General features: G+C 53.8%; 1 protein-coding gene across 1 annotated transcript in view; it reads right to left on the bottom strand.

Moving 5' to 3' along the window:
- The window catches only part of ITGA11 (integrin subunit alpha 11), a 111,469-nt gene that overhangs the window by 18,918 nt on the left and 78,310 nt on the right, over positions 1-14,241 (bottom strand). The window contains exons 12-18 of the mRNA XM_064480790.1: positions 12,521-12,669; positions 8,725-8,865; positions 8,290-8,493; positions 6,518-6,648; positions 2,890-3,056; positions 1,848-1,990; positions 367-477 (exon numbers count right to left, since the gene is read on the bottom strand). Coding sequence (XP_064336860.1) covers positions 367-477; positions 1,848-1,990; positions 2,890-3,056; positions 6,518-6,648; positions 8,290-8,493; positions 8,725-8,865; positions 12,521-12,669 — 1,046 coding nt within the window. The remainder of the gene's footprint in view (positions 1-366; positions 478-1,847; positions 1,991-2,889; positions 3,057-6,517; positions 6,649-8,289; positions 8,494-8,724; positions 8,866-12,520; positions 12,670-14,241) is intronic.

Raw genomic sequence — 14,241 nt, 5'->3', positions numbered from 1 at the left:
CGGAGTAGGCTCTAGTGGCTGAATCACTCTCTGGCCTCCAGTGCCCTGTCTGTAAAGGACGGAGGTGGGAGATCAAGAACTAAGGTCCCTTCCAGTCCTGTGATTCTCAGGACCCACTCTGTGCTCACTCTTCACTGAGGTTATGGGCAACCTTGCCCAGGAGAAGACCAGGTCCTTACCCTGAAGAAACTGTTCTGCGTGGGTCCCCAGGGAGGAGGGGAGGAGCCCGCCGGGGCTGCAGGGCAGGAGGTAGGAAGGTGTCGCAGAGGAAGAACTCCTCTGTGCCTGGTACACTCTGGCCTGGGCTTCCGGCTGGAGGTGAGGGGTAGGGGTAGGGTACGTGCCGCGCCATGTGCCAGGACGTACCGAGACTCTGAGGGTGGTGGGCCAGCCGTCGTCCAGCATGGGGCCGTAGTCAGGGTCCTCCAGGGAATACTCAACCGAGAAGGTCACTGGCTTTATGTAGTCAGCAGTGTCCTGTGTGGGAGGAGGTGAGGACGTGTGAGGGCAGAGGGGACATCTGTGTCTGGGCCAGGACGACTGAGCAAGAACGTCCACCTCCCTAAGCCAGAGGGCAGCTGTTCCGCCAGCCCTTCCCATGAATCTGTGGAGCTTTTAGCATCTGTAGGTGAGTGGAGGTTCCCCGATGTGTCCTAGCTGGAGAGCGCCTCCTGGAAAGCGCCCTTGGCTCAGCGCACACCAACCCACTGCCTGGATCGCCCTTCAAGGTGGGGAGCCCATCCCCTCAGCACCCCAGCCTCCAGGAAGCCAGGCAGCTCCCCATCCCCACCCTCTGTTCAGACCTATCTGGCCACTTCTCATGTGGCGTCCAAATTATGTGTCAGCCTTCCTCCCTCAGGAGCCCAGGCGCTGTGATGAGGCTTGAGAAAAGTGGTAAGTCAATGAATGAACAAATGTGAAGAAAATAGGGGTGATTCAGGTTGGTCCTATGTGTAGAGCTGCCTAAAAAATCCCCCCCAAGGTACCAAATCTCAGCGGCTTCTTTGTGTGAAGGCAGTGGCTCTGGAACTTGAGCTTGTATCAGAACCTGGGGGGAGCCTGTTAGAGCACTGAGCCCCACGCCCAGAGCTTCTGACTCAGTAGGTCTGGATTGGAGCTCGACAATGTGCATTTCTAACACGTTCCTGGGCAATGAGGATGCTGTTGGTCCCAGGACCACAGTTTGAGAACCAGCACATAAACACATCAGAGGGCAACATATTAACAGACACCATGACTTCTTGCTTTTCTGACCTTGGCTCATTGAATACTGGGGTCCAGTGGGCTCTGAGTGCCCCCTGCCTGTGTCTCCTGGAGGCTGGAGCTGTGGTCAGTGTGTCTGGAGTCTCCAGACGAAGCCTCCAGGCCGCCACTGGTCTCCCTCTCCACCAGGCTGGCCTCTCTGTTTCTCCCTCGAGCTTGGCCATGCCCTGCTCTGCTTTACTTGGTCTTCATTTTCAGCCGATGCCAGCTTATCCCTTTTTCCCGAGCGATGGCCCCTGCTGGCTGACTGACACCTGTCCTCTCTGCCAGACGTCACTGAACCCATGCCCTCCTTGGCCTTCACCTTCTGCTAAAGAAAAAGTGGGTTTCTGAGAGCTGGCAAAGAGGGGATTTCGGAGGAGGGGACAGTGACATGGTAAGTAGCCTGTCCCAGAGGCCTTTGCCCTGGGGCATGAATGTGGGGTAGCCAAAGTCCAGGACACTGAGGTCTGCTGGGGGCTCAGAACCAGCCCGGCACCCGCTAAGCTCTCTGCCTCTCCTGGGGAGGAACCTCTTCCACCTCTGTATCTCCTTCCTGAAGGGGCCTGGGCTCTGCTGGTGGGGCTGCTGGACACCAGGCTCACCAGGACATGGAAGGTGATCCGCTCACAGTGTTCCTGGCCGGAGAAGAGCAGGGCAGCCCTGTTGGTGTATCGGTCCCCGCCCTCATCCAGGTGGGCCCGCGGCGTGTACCGCCTCTCATCCATGGTGGCGTTATACCTGATGCCTGGAGGAAGGAGAGGGCAAGACTATAAAGGTGGAGCCATGTTTCCATCGAAAGACTGTTTGCCACTCTTTAAAGATAGCCTCTGGAAAGTCAGCCTCCTCCAGGGAGCCCTCCAGGCTGGCCAGGGAAGAGTTACTCCTTTCCCCTCATAAGGCTCAGTGTCGGCACAAAACTCTCACACAGAGAGTGAGTGATGCAGTGAAAAAGGGTAAAGGAAGGACCTCAAGAGAAGAGGGAGGCAGAAGAAGGAGAAACAAAGATGGAGCTGATAGCAAACGGAGAAGAACGGGAAGAAATGGAGGGGAAAGTGAACAGAGTGGAAGAGGAGAGGAGACAGGATGAGGGGTCAGGGTGATGCCCTGTTTGAGCCCCTCATGGAGCACCACACAGCTCTCTACCTCTCCCAACACCTCTGGGACCCCGTCAGGTCTGGGTCAGATCCTCCGGGAGGGCTGGCCAGGCCCTGCCCACCAGCTCCTTAAACCTAAGACTGCTCTGGGGTTTAAGGCCCGCAGTCTCCTCCCCTTCAAATACCACCGATCCTCTGGCTCCCAGCTCCTCTCCAGGGTCTGACTCTTGCTCTGCATCTGACTTCATGGCTTCCACATCCCAGTTTGCTCCACTGCTTCTCAGTCCCTGTTCTGATCCAAACTTTGTCTCTGTCTCCTTCTTCCCCAGCCTCTCCTGTGTTGGTCACCGCACCACACTGCCTGGAGTCAGAGCCCCTCTCTGCCCCTTGGAGTTAGAGCACTGAATGGCTACCCAGGAGTCATCAAAGCAGCTCCAGGTGCGACCTGGCACTTAAACCCATTTCAGCAAAAGCCTAGATTTAGAAACAGAGCGACTGCAAAGTTCCTGGGGCAGACTGAGTCAGGCAAGTGGGGAGGGGTCTGATTTACCCACTGTTGCCGTTTGGAAGTGGGGTGCCAGGAAGACGGGTGTGAAGCAGAGGAAGGCGGCCAGGCAGGTGGCGTCTCTGCCGCTGCGTTTGCAATCCCTGTGAAAGATGTTGATCTTGGAAGGCTCAAAGCGGAGGCTGGCGTTGATCTGAACCACAGGGCGGGACCTGGGGAAGAAGGGACAGACGCTAGGGTGGGCGGGATGCAAGGTGGAGCGCCAGATGCACTGTGACCCGCAAAACCAGCACTGGAGGGTGAGATGGGGCAGGGCAGGAGGCTGGGCAAAAAAGTGCACAGGTGGGTGAAGAGCCGGCTCAGCTCGGCTCGGCAACCTACAGCCCCTGCAGCCAGCCCTTCTTAGTTCCCTCGGGGCTGCACTTGCTGCAGACCACCTGACGTCCTGCCTTCTCATCACATCAATCCCACGTGTGCATTAGAGCAATCCGGAGAGCTTCAGAAAACTCCGATGCCCAAACTGCTCTCCAGCTCCAATCAAATCAGAGTGGGCATCAACATATCTGAAAGCAGTGCTTCTCAGATTTTAATACATTTGCACGTCTCTTGGAGACCTGGTTAAAATACAGATCCTGAATTCCTATCGAGTTCTCGGTGTGGCTGGTGCCGCCGGTCCCTGGACCACGCTTGGGAGAGCACGGGCAATAAAATTCCCCAGGTGATTCCGGAGATTTCCCACCCACGCTCCTGCCCCACTCAGGCTGCCAAGGAAATGCAGATTTACGTTCTCCTGTCTAAGTCAGAGTTAGGGAAGGAAAATCCTCCTCTCCAAACCACGCATTTACATAAAAAGAAGTGCAGTGTGATTTTAGATGCTTCAGTTTTTCGTGTGATTCTCTGCGCTAATAATACGCTGCTCTTCTTGGCATAAGGGGGATGGTGCCTCCTCTGTGCTGAGGAGCAGGAAGGGTGGATCTGAATCTTGGCTCCACTGGTTTCTCACGGGACCTTGGGCAGGTCACAGGGCCTCTCTGATGGGGAACTGTGAGAGTCAAAGCAGGTAAGTGAGAACACCCTCTGACAGTGTAGGTTGCTGTGTAAACATAATAGCTTATGTCAGTGGTTCTCAAACTTAACCGGCCTTTGGAAACAAACACCTGGGGAGTCTTTAAAAATTACCGCCGCCTGGGCCGCTCCCCTCGAAATTCTGCTTTACATGGTCTGGGTGAAGCCTGGACAACGCGCGTTTTAACAGCTCCCTGGTGACCCCAATGGCAGCTGTGTTTGGGAGCGAGTCTGGCTGTAAAGCCCTCCCAGAGGGCTCCAGCCCCAGTGTGAGCGCTGCTCACTCGGGCAGCATTCAGGTTAGACCTCACCAGCTGGGGCTTGACCGAATCCTTCCGGGAGACGGACTCTTCTGACACGTGTGCACATCTTGTCTCCTGCAAAGGACTCGGTTTACGCGTCGCCCTGCAGACCCGAGAGGCCATGTCTACCCGACCCTGCGTCTTGTTCACCTGTCCTGCTTCCGCATACAGATCTGACATCCCTCATCTATAACCCCTGGCCTGCAGACTTCACATTCCCTTCAAGTTCTAGTCATTTCTTTCAGCCTGTGCCACCAGGCGATGCTGCCGGAATTCACCCAGCTTGGCTTAAGACGAACAGTGCTTGTCTCGCTTGCTCCCATGGGTGTATGTATCAGTACCGTGCATCGTCGCTTCAACACAGAACTGCTTATTTCTACAGCCTGCTAGTTGTATGATGTCGTGGCTCTTATTTTCATTGGCTTGCTTGAAACAAAAAGCACAGAGGTTGAACGTTTACTAAAACAGGTAAGAATAGGTAAAGCGCATGCATTAATGCAGTCATCCCCTTTCAGGTGGGAAGAGAGTAAACCAATGGCTTCATTTTTTATTCACCCTTTGGGCAGAAAATAGACTTTTTCGCCCAGGTTGCTGCCCCTACAAGTGGAGCAGAGCTTCAAAGAGCAGACAGGTCGTGGTGCCACTGCAACAGTGAGGCTGGACCCGCAAGGCCCTGCTTCCCAGAGCTGCCCGGAGGGCCAGGAGGCCCCGCTTGGAGGCACGCGGTGGCCATGGTGAGTAGAAAGCTACGGAGACGGCTGCTGAGCTGCTCAGGCCGGCCCCTCCAGCCAAACTGACCTTGTGATGGACACGCCCCTTCCTGGGCACTCTTTTCTTAGGAACAACTTCATCCTTTCTCACCCTAGAGGTCTTGAAAGAAGGTCATGGACTGAACTCAAGAAAACGGGCAGACCTTCCTCAGTTCCTCCACAACAGGAAGTTCCCATCAAGATGGAAGGAATGTAGCCCTGCTCACACCTGACTGTCACCCTCCTGTTCCCACTCTTCTGTAAAACTCCAGGCCCCTTACCCAAGGTGGGCTCACAGTTTTTAAGACATGAGCCTGTGGTGACTCCCTTTGCCTGCAAAGCAATGAAGCTGCTCTTTTCCATCCTCCCAGAATCTGCCTCCGACTCTCAATTCAGTTATCGGAGCACAGAGGTCAGTTTTTTGGCAACAGTAGCACGTGGGGGATATGAGGAGCCGGAAGACACACTGCTCCCTGTCCCTCCCCCGAGGGGCCGCTGCTCCCTGACCCCCCGGAGGGGCCCCTGCAGGAAGCAGAGGAGTATTCTGCCTCTCTGGAGAGGCTGGAGCAAGGAGCTGCTCAGACGGTGAGGCCGCAGCGTGTCCAGTAACAGCCCCTCCTCCCGCTCTCCTCCTCCCCCGCTTTCCCGGGACCCTTGCCTCCCTGCGCTGGCACTGAAGCTGTAGCCTCAGGCTCTGTTTCGTAGGGAACCTGGACTAAGACACTTCCCCACTGGACTGTGATGGTCTTGAGGACCAAGAACATAAAGGCTCCCGCTGGGGAAGTCCTAGGCTATCTCTGTTTAAAGTTGTATGAAGACTGTGATCGTGTTTATATGAAATGACATGCAGGTGGGAAAAGGGTTGTAGGAAATACGCCAAAATGTTAACAGTGGTAATGTTAAGGTGATGAAACCCTGAGCAATTTTTTCTTTGCAATAACTTAAAGAAAGTTTTATAAGTTTTCTTCAAATTATTGTATTTATAAGGAAAAATATCTCATCAGCGTGTATAAAATTAGCTGAAATTAAAAAAAATTTTGGCTCAAAAAGTAGCCAACACATCACATGGTGAAGTAGTCAGACTTTTTTTTTTAAGCTGGAAACTGTTGCTAAACAGAGACCCCCCAAGTGCAAATGCATGACAAATACCTGGTGGGTGGTGCAGAAAGGAGGCCCTGAAAAGGGAAACCAGGACTGAAAAGGGGTTTGGAGGAAAGCAATCTTCTCTCACACTAGGGGGGAAGGCGATGCTCCCACTGATAAGAATGCCCTTAGCCTGCCCCTCATTGATGCAGCTTGAAAAGCTAAGATGTGCCCAAGTAGCCAGAACTCAGAGGAGAGCATCTAAGAGTCCACTGAGAAGAAGGATTCTCGAAATAACTCACACTGATTCTGCCAAAAGGAAATCTGTACTCGTGACTGGACGAGAGTTGGGTGAGTTGGGCCAACAGTGATGGAAGACAAGAGACAAAGATTCCAAAGCGTGTCTTTGAAACCTTGCATCCGGCATGACCCTCAGGAGAGCCCAAGAGGTTTAAGAAAAGTGGGGGAACTAACCACAAAATCACAGCGTTGCCGAGGGCGCCCACCGCCAGGTCCACCAGCCCGTCCTCGTCGAGGTCCAGCTGCCCGTGGATGCTGCAGCCAAAGTACTGGAGGCCTGGAGCCAGCTTGGAGGCGGCGATTCTCTACAGGGAGTGGAAGGAGAGAGATGAGCATGGGCCCCGTTAGCACGGGATGGGGCAGGGCCACCCTGAGGGGTGAACACTACTCGGAACCCTGGAGAAAGCCTGTCTGAAACCATCAGGAAGCGTCCCCAGCCCAAAGCGCTCTCTCCTCTCCTGGTCTATTATGGTGCCTGAGATTCCTACCACCACGTCATTCTCTGGACTGAACAGTGTGCCATCAGAGTTCCCCACTGAAGAGGGAAGGGAGAAGGGGCAAGACGGGGGCAGGGGATTGAGAGGTACAAACTACTATGCATAAGATAAATAAGCTTTGAGGATACATTGTACAGTACGGGGAAGATAGCCAATATTTTATAGAAATTAAATAGAGTATAACCTTTAAAACTGTGAATCACTATGTTGCATACCTGTAACTTATACAATGTTGTACATCAACTATGCTTCACTTAAACAAGCAGTTGCCCACTGAGTGTAAATACACATCACCTGGCAGGTAACCCATCAGCATCTTGGACTGTGGGATGTTAGAACACCTTACTGACAAAAGAGGGAGGGGAAAACGATGACCATGAGGGGATGGGACTCAGGGCGGGTCACTTTTGGGGAGAGCAAGGTCTCCAGCCAGGGACGAGGAAGCTCAACTAGGCGCTCTCTATGGGGCGCCAATTCAGGCTTGGGTCCTCGGGACTTCGTTGTTACTGTTGGGGAGATAGAGTCAGTGGGGGAGAGGGTATCTAAAGGGGTGATGGGAAGGTATTCCTTTTTAATTCAATATAGTTGATTTACAATGTTGTGTTAGTCTGGTATACAGTATGGTGATACAGTTATACACACAAATATATATATATTCTTTTTCATATTTGTTTTTATTATAGGTTACTACAAGATGTTGAATATGGTTGCCTGTGCTGTACAGTAGGACCCTGTTTATCTGTTTTATATATTGTAGTTTTTATCTGCAAATCCCAAACTCCCAATTTATTCCTCCCTGCCTTTCTTCCTGGTAACCGTAAGTTTGCTTTTTATGTCTGTGAGTCTGTTTCTGTTTTGTAATTTCATTTGTGTCATTTTTTTCTGATTTCACATATAAGTGATATCATATGGTATTTTTTTTCTCTTTCTGGATTACATTATTCAGTATGATAATCTCGAAGTCCAACCATGTTGCTGCAAATGGCATTATCTCATTCTTTTTTATGGCTGAGTAGTATTTCATTATATGTATACCACAAATTCTTCATCCAGTCATCACCTGATGGGCATTTAGGTTGCTTCCATGTCTTGGCTCTTGTAAATAGTGCTGCTGTGAACATTGGGGTGCATGTACTTGTCAAATTAGAGTTCCCTCCGGATATATGCCCAGGAGTGGGACTGCTGGATCACAGAGGGTAAGTGTGTTTTCAGTTTAAAGGAATCTCCATATTGTTTTCCATAGTGGCTGCACCAAACTACAGTCCCACCAGCAGTGTCAGAGGGTTCCCTCTTCTCAGGAAGGTCCTGAAGACAAAGGCACCCATTTCAAAATTTCAACTTGAGGCAAGCAGAGCCAGGGTAGACGGGAACCCTTTCCTGTGCGTGGACACAGTTGAGTTACTGGGGCTCCCAGTCCCAGCCCCACCCGTCTACCAGGGTGAGTGTTACCTGCTTTGGCGTCTTGAGGATGCCGCCTTGGAAGCCATGGAAGATGTAGATGACTCCTCTGTGGTGGTCCTCCAGAGGGGCTCCCACCACCACGTCATTGTAGGAGTCCTGGTTGAGGTCCCGGACCGAGGCGACAGAGGAGCCGAATCGGGCGTTCTGGTAACTGTGGGAATCCTTCAGCGTTCCGTTGTAAACAAACCAGTCCTGCAAAACCAGGGGCAGGAAAAGGTGGGGGGACCTGCTCTTGGCAAGGGCTCTCGGGGTTGTGACCCCTCTGGCCTGCAGCACCCCCTCCCTGTTCCTCTCCTGCTACAGAAGCCCAGCCACAGAGGAGGTTCCTATTCTCCCTTGCCCCTCAGCTTCCCGCGGACGCCTGGTCAAGGCCGGGGCGGCGGGTGCCCCGGGAAGGCTGCCCGCCCGCCCGGCACTTGGTACCTGTCTCAGATTGTAGACGTACACCCTGCCGCGCTCCACGCCCTCGCTGAAGTACATGGGTGCGCCCACCAGCAGGACATCCGTCACCCCGTCGCCGTCCACATCAACTGAGGTGATCTCACTCCCGTAGTAAGAGCCTATCTGCGGCACAGGGGCGGGAGGGGCGTGGGGCTGGGCCGCTGGAGCAAACCCAGGGCAGCCTTTGCCTCGGAAATTTTGGTGAACACAGGAGAAGGGTCTCCCTCTTCCCTCCCTCTGTGATCCATCCTGCCCCTACTCGGCTCTCCATGATTTACTGTTAGTGATGGCCATTTATTCTGTCTGTAAGTTATACAATGGCAAAGGAGTGAGCAAAATAAAAACGATAAACGAAAAAGAAAACGAAAGTCATCCGTGGTCCAAGCATCCACCTGCACCATGAGTGTTTCAGCGTCATTTCTTCTGGGCTGTTTTCTCTAGGGGGTGTGTGTGCGCGTGTGTGTGTGTGTTCATGGTTTTATTTTCATACTGGGTATGTAGTTTACATACTGATTTTTTAAAAAATAAAACAATGGACCATGAGCATTTTCTCCATGACGTATTGTATTTTTTTCTACAACATGATCGTTGGTGATTCTATCATATTCCCGATTGTGCATATGCCAGACGTGTCTGATCAACCCTCTGTTGTTGGACACTGAGCTCGTTTCAATTTTTGTTTTATGTTGCAGATACTCTGGGATTAGCACCTTGGATGATGACATACTTTCTTTTCAGAATCTGAGCACTCACTGGGTCCCTCTCCCACCTTGGGCACCACGATCTCCACTTAATTGAGGCACCGTCTGCAACATCAGTCAGAAACCAGAGGTCCTCCTGGCTGCACCCTCCTCCTGTCCCACCCGCAGTACCCCAGCAAGTCCACCTCGTGGATCCATCTGCTCCCTCCTCCGAGGCTTCTTTCCTGGGTGAGGCACCTTCCAAAGGGCACCCCACTGTCTCCAGGCTGGCCCCTCCAACTGACCCCTGTTGGGGGTTGGAGTGGCCTCCAGCTGCTGACCACACCGCTCCCTTGCTTCTGGGGAAAATGTCCAAACTCTTCAGTCTGACCCTCCCTCCCCAGCCTCTGTCTTCCACCCTCTGGCTCCCACACCTGCTGCTGACACACCTGAGTGACTTTTCTTATCCAAAAGCCCCAGGCTCTGGCTGGGTGGCAGCTTTCCCCTGCACAAACTTTTTTCTTGCCTGCACCCCTCTCCTCCCCACCCCAGGTAACAACTGCCTTCAGGTCACTTCCTGTTGGAAGCCGCCCCTGCCCTTCCCCACCCCACTCCCTGCAACCTGGGCCTCTTCCACGCTCCTCCAGCCCTGTGCTCCTCCTCCAGCACCTGCTCCCCCCACGGGGCATCTCAGGACCCTGCGTGCTGCCCCTGTGTGTCCCCTCCAGGCCTGGATGTCCAGCACACAGGAGGCACTCAGTGGATGTTCACAGGAGCAGAAGGTCGCTTAGGAAAGGAAAGGAGCCCTCCCCAAGGACAGTCTCTGTGTGAGATGCTCCACAGCCTCGGACAAGCTTGTGTGAGCCCCCAGCTGCCTCAGGAGACATCATTGTTCTTATTTCACAAGAAGGCAGTGAAGCTCAGAGCAGTCGAGCCCCTTGCCCGAGATCAGAAGGCTGGTCACAGCCAGGCCGTTTGGAACTCTGAGCTGCCTGACACCTGAGCCCAGGACTCCCTCTCCCTGGGCCATCTCCTGGCTTAGGGTGTTTTCAGAAGAAATCTATCTGCAAGCATTAAAAGCTCTAAGCTGAGGAGAATGATAAAAATACAGAAGAGAGAAAAAGGAACTCATAAACACGGTGGGGTTGGGGGCAGAGATGTGCCTGCGTAAAGTAACCAAGAGGCAGACAGCAAAGAGGGAGGGGGCGGGAGATGTTGTCTAAGTACGTGGCCTCAGCTCTGCGGGTCACGGTGATTTGGAATCCACTTAACTCAGCTGCCTTCAGCACTGTGGTTTCGGATGCTGGAGGCGGAACTGGGCAGTAAAAATGTCATAAATTCGCCAGTGAATTCCCTCCAGCTCTCAAGGTCTAGCCTTGGATTCCCAGAGGAGCTGGCCTTGGGTGGAGTGTGGGCGGGCTCTCTCAGTGCCTTCGGGGCGTGAAGAGGAATGGTGGAAGGATGGCATCCTACAGCTGGAGGGGTTTAGGTTACACCCAGTGAAGAGCCGGTCCTCGGGCTGACAGGCCAAAGCCAAGAGAAGACACAGGAGACAGGGCTGCTCCCAGGCTCCGGAGAACCAAGGGCTGGCCAGGCCAGGGGTCAGGCCGAGGGTGCCATGGATGCTGCCAGGCCGGAGGGGTGAAGGCCTGGTTTGGGGATTGTTGGGGGCCAAGGTTCGGCATCATGTTGAGAGCCCCACCAAGAGTCCTGGATTCTGAACTTGGCCCAGCCATGAATCTACCTCTAACACTGGAAAAGCTACGCTGCTTCTCAGGGCCAGTTTTCCAGGGCGATTGGGATGACTGGCAGCAGAATCCTGTTGTCTGATTTTTCTCACCAGCACTGACGCTATCATAGCTCTCCAGCTTGCACTCATGACTGTCCAGCACGGGACCTTGGCAGCACCATCTGGTTGCCCACACGTCTCAGGCAGGCGGTGATACTGGCAGCCACACAGTCCCATCCCAGGAAAGGAAGGACGTTAGCATCTCGGTGAACCCAGGGCTTCGGGGTGGGTGGCTGCACTTTAACCTCTGGCAGCAGAAAGGTGGCTTGAGGAACAGGAGTGCCTCCTCAGGACACCTCGGGGGCTGGAAGTCCCAGCGGGGGGGGGGGGGGGAGTGGCTATAACCTGGATGCTGCCTCTGGCCCTGAACTCTAGACATGACCAGAGAGGGGCTGGCGGTTGGAGGTGAGACAGGAAGGGGGCAGGCCAGCCATTCAAGGAATGATACAACAGTTAACATCAAAATGGCGGAAGATTCAACCCCCAGTAGGCCTTGGCTCAGGATGGTGGGAGATCTAACTTCTAGTAGAACTTGAGCTTCCTTATACGTTCATTGTAACACATTAGCATGGTGAATAACACACCCACAGACACCATGGCAGTCCCAAGACTAGCCACGAAAGGTCAAAGGGTGAGAAATGGCCAACTTCCTGGGAATCCCAGCCCCTTCCCCAGGTACTTAGACTGGTCCTTCCACTTATTAGCACGTGAAGCCGCTGAGCCCACAAAAACTGGCAACATGGTGTCTCGCCGCCTCTCCCTGTCTCTCCATTTGGAGACGGCCTACATTCTGTCTATGGGGTGTGTACCTACTTTGAATGTAGCACCCAACCCCCACACCTCGTGGCCTTTCTCTTGCCTTTCAACGTGTCTCTCTGAATAAATCTACCTTCACTCAACTGTGGCTCACTCTTGAATTCTTTCCTGCGCGAAGCCAAGGACCCACACTTGGCGGGGCACGTCCCAGGGGCTCAACCAAAGCCTGGGACACGGCCCTTCTCACAGCCCACATCCGTTTTTCCTGCTTCAGAGGTAGCATTCGGGCGAATGCATGCAGACAAAGGCCCCATGAAGTAGGGGACAAGCGATTCTGGGCTCTCCTTGCTGCAGCAGGACCAGGGCCTGGCTTTCTGGGGAGTGGACATCAGCTCTAAGGCGGGTGTGAAGGAGGTAGACAACCCCCAATCAGCAAGGATGTTTATGGGTCTGTGGACAGTCCTGAAAGGGAGGAGCTGAGCCGCAGTCCCCTCTAGCCAGCCTTTCCCATCGGCCCCCCACTTCTGCCCACCCCCAGCCTCCCCTGCATTACCTGCTCGCCCCGCAGGGCCTGGTGGATGGTGAGACTCCGGTTGTTGTGCATGGTGAACAGGATGGCTTTGCCTGTGTGGTTGAACCGGGGGGCTCCGGCCACGTACACCCGCCCCTGCCCGGAGGACACGACCGACGTGACCGTGTACCCTGCCACAGGGGGAAACAGGCTGGTCTCTGGCCCCGTGGCCTTGGCTGACCTCGCCAGGCCTGGTGTGCGGCTCAGCTGCGTGGAGGGTGGCTGGCGAAGGGGGTGCGTTCAGAGCAGGCCCAGCAGATGCGGCAAAGCCGGGCAGTGATACTTGAGCTCAGCCGGGGAGGCCTGGAGGCCTGGACGAAGCCTGGCTTGGGAGGGGGCAGTGGAGGGTGGGGAGAACTCCCTGTGCCACCCCCTGCAAGGAAGCCAGGTGGGCCACTGTGAGGCATGGCTGACCTGAAACCTACACATCACCCACCTCACCCACCTCAAAGGTGAGCACAGGAGAGAGGAGGAGGAGGGGGCCCCAGACACTCTTCTTACATCGAGCAGGCTTTGATTTTGATCCCCACTAACAGTCTCCCTGGGGACCAATCAGTGTCCTCTCATTCCCAGAACCCCTGCCAAGCGGTCCACTGAAAACTGAGGTGCTGACTGTGCAGGGGCAAAGGTCTCAGGGATTCCTGTAGTCCCAAAGCTTCGCAGACTCAGAGGAGGGAGCGCCCAGGCTTTTCTCAGTCCACACAAACAGCACTTGAAAGAGAAAGGCGTGGAAACCCAGGGGCTCTTTGGGAAAGGCCACCAACCTGTGTTCTCAAGATCTGTGCCTGATCACTGTGAATTTCAAGCCACCCACCCGGCTCTAGGAAGTGACTGCAGTGTCTTCAGGCAGCTTTCCTGAAGGCAGGGCCCCGGCAGGTGTGCAAAGCTGAGAGACCCACTTTCTGCCAGACAATTTGGAAACTGGATCCCAGTGTTTAGATGGGTGTCAGGCTGTGTTGGCAGTTCCTGGGTGGTTTCTGGGGAACGGGTGTCTCCTGCCACGTGTGCGTGCCTGCGTGTATGTGGGTAACGCTGTCTCTTGGGCCCTGCCAGTTGCTTCCAGAGTAGCTGCAGGGTGCACAGAAGAGCTGATTCCGTGGCAGGAAGTGTGGGTGCAGTAGGGTGGGCTACTCTGGTCCCAGACGCAACGTCTTTGACTCTTGGAAGTGTGCTCTGGGAAACGGGGCTTGAAAGGGAGGTAAGACCAGGATGCCACATTGCGGGGCGGGGGTGGGGCTGCCATGGCCCTGTCCTGCGCAACCATAAATGGATGAGGTAACCATAAATTTGTTTTCTATGTCTGTCAGCCTGCCTCAGTTCTGTAAATAAGTTCACTCACGGTTACCAGGGAGAAAGGGGATGGGGAGGATAAAGTGGGAGTTCGGGATTTGCAGACACTAACTGCCATATATAAGATACACAACAAGGTCCTGCTGTACAGCACAGGGAACTATATCCAATATGTTGTAATGACCTATAATGAAAAAAATAGGAAGAGAATCTCTATATATGTAACTGAATCACTATGCTGTACACCAGAAACTAACACAACATTGTAAATCGACTAGACTTCAAAAAACAAGTCCTGAGAAAAAATTTAAAAAAATAAATATGTGAGGGTGGGGCGGGGTTAGCCTTGTGGAGGTGGAGGAAAGCTTTCTTCTGAGTCGAGCCCTCAGTGGCACTTCTGAAAATGTTCTCAG

Source organism: Camelus dromedarius, chromosome 29 (assembly GCF_036321535.1).
Source record: "Camelus dromedarius isolate mCamDro1 chromosome 29, mCamDro1.pat, whole genome shotgun sequence".
Classification (NCBI taxonomy): domain Eukaryota; kingdom Metazoa; phylum Chordata; class Mammalia; order Artiodactyla; family Camelidae; genus Camelus; species Camelus dromedarius.
Note: the sequence above shows the minus strand (reverse complement) of the source record. Positions and strands in the feature narration are given on the sequence as shown.